The 7,336-nt window shown below is 41.5% G+C and overlaps 1 protein-coding gene across 1 annotated transcript; it reads right to left on the minus strand.

Annotated features, from left to right (window-relative positions):
- Positions 1-2,429: 2,429 nt before the first annotated feature.
- On the minus strand, positions 2,430-3,632 carry LOC139838210 (uncharacterized). The gene has a single exon (XM_071827589.1). The coding sequence runs from the start codon at positions 3,630-3,632 to the stop codon at positions 2,430-2,432; it is 1,203 nt and encodes a 400-aa protein (XP_071683690.1).
- Positions 3,633-7,336: the final 3,704 nt, after the last annotated feature.

Here is a 7,336-nt window from a genome sequence, read left to right on the forward strand (position 1 = left end):
AAAGGGCCAATATATTTCTTTCAGATTATAGATTATGAAGGGAGAATGCTACGAACCAAAAACGGAGTCATGTTATTTTGGGTCACCATCATTTTAAGTTTTCTCTCTTATTCACATGTGTAAATACATATAGCCAAATGGACAGTAGTTTGTGAGTGTTGGCAGCCATATTTTCCATAGACAAAATCAAGCAATCCAAATCTCTCATGCTATATTCAAAAAAAGATCTTACCCACTGAACCATTTCAGCACATATCACATCAAAGAAGTCATCCTACGTATTGTGCAAGATTTCAGCTACATCAAACTCACCAGGAATAGCTATGCCTAGAAGCATAAGAAGTCAGACAAGTAGCAACAGTTCAAAGAAAAAGACAAATGGATAGTATAAGGCAACAGTGAGTCAGCTACACAGACGAGCTAACATATATAACTTGTGCAAAATAACTCATTTCCAGAACTCTCATTTTACCCGCTTCTCATCTAGCAACAGATAGAAAAACTACCATCTATTATAAATGCAAGGAATCGGGTTTTCGAAAACTGTATGCTTAGCTACTTCATCACAAGGAATTTAGCTGCTAAGAACCAAGACATGGTCTAGAATTTATCTCATGTAAACTCATCTTCTTCATGTCCAGCATACAAGATTAAATATGTCAGCTGTGTTTTTATATGTTTTGCGTATGCAGTTTTCAATAAACTGAACCTGCTTAGATGCAATTTCTTTTTGAGTTCTACGAATGTGGTAGTCACTTGCAGGGTGGTCTTCGACAAGTGGCAAAAACAATATCATTTGTGTTCACATAAAATAAATATGATTTCAGAAGGTATGGCTTCAACGGAAGACATTATTTTTCGGAATTGCTAGAAATCAGGCGACTGAGATTTATTAAATCTCAGTCACCTCATCCTCCATTAGATTAAGTACATCAAGATTTGTGCAAGCTTCCTGTTTTACCATCATACTTTTTCTACATGGGCTGCACGCTGACATTTTTGGCCATGGGCTGCCGCAACTATGCGCTGTTGCTTTTGTCATGTGCTCCTTTCCTCTGCTTCTTTACAATGCATCTGTACTGTGTAATTTAGCATATTTTTTCTTTTCTTTTTGTGTGCTTTGATGTTGCTCTTTTTTTTTAAAAAAAAGCAACACATGTGTTGTAGCTAAGAAAAAATCTGGACTATTGAATTACGTGATTATTCGAGATTTTTTCGAGTTGCATGTGGATCGTAAGTGTGATTTCTCCCTGTTGCATGTGGGTCATAATTAAGATTTTTCCTAGTCGCAGACTTTTTTTCAGTTGCACATAGGTCGTAACAGTTGCATGTGGCTCGCAACTGAGATTTTTTGATTTTGCATTTGGGTTGTAACTGAGATTTTCCAGCTGCACAGGGTGTAACATATATTTTTACACTTGCATGTGGGTTGTACAGACTTTTTTTTGTTGCAAAGAGTGTAATGGATATTTTTTCCAGTTGCATGTGGGTCTCAATTGAGATTTTCTTAGTTGCATGTAGGTCGCAACTGGGAATTTTTCGGTTGCATGTTGGTCGTAACTGAGATTTTCTTGTTACAAAGAGTGTAATGGATATTTTTTCCAGTTGCATGTGGGACGCAATTGAGATTTTCTTAGTTGCATGTGGGTCACAACTGGGAATTTTTCAGTTGCACGTGAGTCGCAATTGTGATTTTCTTGTTGCAAAGAGTGTAATAGGTATTTTTTCCAGTTGCATATGGATCACAATTGAGATTTTCTTAATTACATGTGGGTCGCAACTGAGAATTTGACAGTTGCATGTGAGTCGCAACTAATAATATCTTCTCGTTGCACAAGGGTGTATTTGATTTTTTTCAGTTGCATGTAGTTTGCAATTAAAATTTTTGTAGTTTTATGTGGGTGGCAGCTGTGTGGGTTGCAGTTTCCAGTTTCACACTGGTTGTAATTGAGTATTTTTCTATTTTTTACAGTGAAAAAGATGCAAGTACGGAGATTTATTCTTTTTTCTCTTATATACTTTATGTAAGGTGTAACAAGTAAATCATGGTCCTCACGTTTTAAAAAAATAATTGTGCCAGCTTCCATGGTCTTTTAGTTTGTAGTATGTCAAAGAGCCCCTAGGCAATTCGCTACAAGCTAACGTCGAAACAACAAACAGCAAACTGAGCACGTTCGTAAGAGCTGCCTTAATAACTAAGTGACGTCAGCGACTGAGATTTATAAAATCTCAGTCGACTGAGCTGCAGTCTCTCCCTTTACTCATGAAGACAAACTAATGATAACATACAAAAAAAAATACAGTTAAAAAATCCAGCAAATGGACTGGTAAGCTGGACTTGTTAGTGAACATTTAAAAATCTGAAAGAAGGTATTCGAGCAATTATGTACAAAAGGGAACCAGATTATGTTACTCCTACAATATAAGGACTATGCATGGGAATCACCTGGTGTATAGAAACTCTTGAAAGAATAATAGATACGCACCCGGGAGTCGAATTGAGTTTCTGTAGTACGGAGGGATTTATAAAGCTTGTTGGATTGCATTGACTTAATATGAACCATGTAGACACTGAAGTGAACATCTATAAACATAACCTCAGTATCCTCATCATACCCCAGCAGTTGTCCCCACACTCCCTCTTTCTGAGAAAGAATTGGGTGCATTTCAATGGTCTTCCATGGCATCCATGTGGAAACGCCATGACCATTGACGTTCCTGTGCCATATTTGGAAGCTAAGATTAGACAACACGGCATACCCAAGATCGCCATCCTCAGCTTCGATGATTTGGTGGTTTGCATGGACAGTATCAATTGTAACGGGAGGTCCCATGATCCCAGATAGGGTGTTTTCATCCAAATCAAAGTCAAGTATGTCTTCGTCTGTGGACAACCAGTAAAGACAATTACCAATAAGGACCGGAGGTTTAGCAAGAAGCACACACCAGGCCTCTGTTGAGATGAGATTTCCCCATACGCCAGTCTCCGAGGAGTAAACACAAGCAATTTGTCGATTGTCTATTTGGCACTTGGAGAGCAGAACCACCTTGAAAGGGCTAGAGTGGCAGCCGCCGTGCACATGGCCAAGTTCGGTCGCGGCACACTGCACCGCCCCCTTTAGATAGTACAAATCGAAATCCGGAGGAATGGCCACATGGTAATGCTCGCCGGTGATGGGGTCGCACACAGCAACCGCTTTCCGCAGCCAGTGTTTGATGAGTACGAGACCATGGCGGCAATCGAGCATGGAGGAATGGCGGGCACTGTTGCTGTTGCCGTTGGGACCAAGATCGAATCGCTGCCGAGGTATGCTGTCTGGTGGGTCAAGGATGGGGATGAACTTGATATCCTGGCAGCTCCAGGAGAAGAGGCCGAGGAGGGGAGTTTTCTGGTGGTGTGCATAGAACTGGCGGTGGAACTTGGGGTCAGTGAGAATGCCCCGCCAGCGCTTGCAAACTGCGGAGGCGCGCGGGAGAGAGGACGGCTGAGGCGGGAGGCGTAGGAGGATCTCCCAGAGGAGATCATCGCTGTCTGGTAGGGAGGCAGCCGCCGCGGGCAGGCGGGTCACTCCGGCTCCATCCTCACTTGCCTGGGTTTGGGGGTGTAGGCACGGGCTGCAGCAGCTAGTCATCTCCGGGCCCTCGCCGGAACGGAGGTCTGCGGGCGCCGAAGAACTAGAGGACAGGGGCCAAGATTTGAGACTCTACTCAACGAAATCTATCTAACTTTAAATTAAACAGAAGGCAAAACGATTTGTGATCGTAATGGTTTATATAGGAGAAAACATCCAAACGCACGGAGAAACCCGTGTGCACATAGAAATCCGGAACAATTCCTGATCGTAATCGTTGTAGAAAGATACTAGTAGTACCAAAGAGGAACCCGTAAGGCATATGAACTCTGACTTGCTACTAATTCAATCTGAACTTCTGAAGCATATATATGTCAGTCAGTGGTTGTGTTTGCGCCTGGAATTGGAGGCCGTGTATTCGTTGCAAAAAAAAAAAGCAGTAATGGCATCCAAAAGTTATACTACTTATCTATGAGTGAGCATTTGGTGCACATGAGCATCAGTGCTCTCAGTTTTTTAAATATTGAAAAAATTATATATCTGTGTTTCAAAAAATCATCACATTTATTCTATGAATACATATATATGTTCCGAATACTCATGAGAAGTTTTGGTAGAAGTTGCATTGTATTTTGAGCTACAGCAAAAAAACAAATTTGTGGCTACGTGTAGGGACGTATATTTATCAGAAATTTGTCTTTTTATATAGCACAAAATATAACTTATTTTTCTCCGAAAATTCTACCGTATCTTCGAAATGTTTATATGTATGTAAGTATTTAATTTCAAATTTTTCCTGGTGCTCATGTGCTAAAGATACTTTTCGCTTATCTATCTGCTATAGTCTACTATCTCCTAAATAGCTAAATTGCTAATTTGGTACTGCTAAAATTCGAGACAAATGCGATGCGGCAGCACTAGCGCTAGTGCGATGCGGCAGCACTAGCGCTAGTGCGATGCGGCCATTAGGGATTGAGGCATTGCTGGATTGAGGGTAGGGAATAAGATGGCGTCGGTACCTGGGGCTGGCGTCCTGGCCGCTTCCTGCCGGTCGCCGCCGGCCGCCGGTCGCCGCTCCTAGGGTTGCCACTTGCCGTGCCGCTCCGTTCCTGGTGCGTTCGGGTGCGAGGTTAGAGTCTCCTTTTTTCGAGAACGCGAAGTTGCGAGCTACAGAAGCTGCGAGCGAGAAAACTAGAGTCTGGAACTCTGGATCGGAGGCAGTAGTACACTAGAGGTTCATGCTTTACAGTAGTGTTGCTTATTATGTATCAACTGGTTACAACATCTATGTAGCCATTGTAAGTTTATCGATATAATCTTGCATGTTTCTTCTTCTTTTCTATAGTAGTGACTTGTTGCTCTCATTCTTTTAGACTTCTGATTTTGTTAGTTTTGACTTCAGCTGGCCAATTCAATGTTGGACTTTGACCCTTCGTCCCTTCGTATGATTCTGATGAAGCTTCTGCTGTGATACCTTCATCTTTCCATGATATCAGTGATGTTGAGTTTCAAGACAGTTGGGGTAGAGTATGGTATGAATTGGAAATATTCAATAATTTTGAAGCTTGTAAAGTTGTTTATGCTATTCTGGAAATCATCTTCTATTTATGTGGTCAGGGTGGACCTTGGCACTTCAGATTATCTTGGGTTGGATGTATTATTCAACTGTCTTACACAATTAAGCTCAGAGTAAGACATATCTTTTTCTCTGAATAGCTTTGAAGAAGCATGATCACAGGCCCTGTGGGTCTGAACTAAACCGAAGAGGTAGATTGGCCCTTGTCCTTTAGTTTTATACATGTATATTTGATTTCCTCATCTGCTGCCACTGGTCTAGCAGCATTTCACTGAGACTTCTGATGGAAGGTCGAGCAGGGGAGCCGTGTCGCCTGTTATTTCTTCTCTATCATTCCAGCTTTTCTCACCGGAAAGCGTTTCAAAAGCATCCTCTTATTCTTCAAGGGCGGCTTCAAACTGCGCTCGTGATGCAACGCCCAAGTATTCCATCTTCCACACAGTGTATTTTCTATGTTTTATTATATTAAACAGGTACATAATTAGTACAAAATTACACCATTGTTTTATGCTTTGCACAACATAAACCAGCACAAAACAAAAAATGGTGATGAATACTCAACTCAACCAATTTAAGTTTGATAATTTATATTAGAGTATTAGGACGGCATATTCACCTTCTCACGAAAATCCCCAAACCATGATTCCCATTTGATTAGGACGGCACATAAATGCTGATATTCAGAGGGGTCACCCGGCCCATAATTCAGAAAAAATATTTTTTAATGCAAAGTGAGAAGCAGTCAGGGACTGGTCAGATTTGAATTGCTCATGTATCTACATAATTTCCTAGTACAATTGTATGGTCATGATAATGGATTTAACAGTGCAGTCAGCAGGATCGATGCCTTGGTGAGCAATGCTGGTGGCTTTGGGATCTCAAAGTCTTCCGAGCCCTCAGCTCCAAGCGTAGCAAGATCTTAGGGGAAATCTTGGAGCTTGCTCAAATTACAAAAATAATCAGTCAAAAGAGAGGAGATGCAAAGATCTTGGCTAGGGTTAGCTCCTCTCTCAAAGTAAGCTTTTGCAGGTATGAAAATATTGGAGTAGTGTTGCAAACCCTATCCACAAACGGGTATAGTGGGGCTAAAACTAGCCGTTTAAGCCACTAATAAGAAAGAAAATGCACAAATCATCCATTTTTTTTTGTATCGGATAGTTGGGCTGCCTCTAACAGCCTAGTCGTCTGAAGAATAATATGCCCCTCAAAGAATTATTGGATAATTAGACACAATTTCTATTATAACATGTAAAATACAAATATACTAGATGCATTAACCAACGTGAACAACAACATATCATGCAGTACAACATCCATCACTAATCAGATGTAAATATAACGCACATACCAATTTGTTGCAGATGAAGTAGTTGTCGATGCAGCGGAGATATTGTTGACGACAACGTCGGTGAAGACGCGTCGAAGAAGACGACGATGGAGACGATGGTAGGCGGTACCACTCAACTTATCCGGTAGACGACCCGTGATGAAGAGGTTGAGCAGTCGCGCAAAGTGCTTCTAAAAAACTAATTCACCCTCCCATGTGCAGGATCGCAAAGGCGATTCCGCGGACCTGCTCTCTTGATCGTCGGTGCACGCCGGCGGACGGGATGGATTGCTAGTGGTGCATTAACCCACCTTATAAGATGGTCTAATTTCATCCATATTTTTCATGTGGAACTAAACTTTAATCCCACTCCATTAAAAAAAATTAAAATCAGAACATTTTTTCAAATCTAAAATTTTAAAATCTAAACATTTAAAAATCTAAACATTTTTCAATTCTGGATATTATTTAAAAAAAAATCAAAAAATCTGAAAATGTTTTTAAAAACTGAACAATTTTTATATCCTAATAACTTTTTAAAAATCAAACGCTTTTACCAACCAATTGCTTCCAATCAAACTGAAAAAGCGATCGATCCGTTTTTTAGCGAAAAGGAGGCGAGTGGAATTGGGCCGGCCCATCCGGGAACCTCCTTGAGGCGGATTTGGGCCGCGTGTTCCTGACCCAACCCACAGCCTACCGCTTTCTGGAACATTTCCCCACCGAGCTCGCCGGAGTCCGGTCAAGAACCAAGAAACCCCCAAATCCTCGCATCGCCGGAATCCTCAGAAACCCCCCCAAATCCAGAGCTCGCCTAGCCGGAGTCCGCTCAGAAACCAAAAACCCCCCCTCGGAGCTCCC

This window comes from Lolium perenne, chromosome 3, assembly GCF_019359855.2.
Source record: "Lolium perenne isolate Kyuss_39 chromosome 3, Kyuss_2.0, whole genome shotgun sequence".
Taxonomy (NCBI): domain Eukaryota; kingdom Viridiplantae; phylum Streptophyta; class Magnoliopsida; order Poales; family Poaceae; genus Lolium; species Lolium perenne.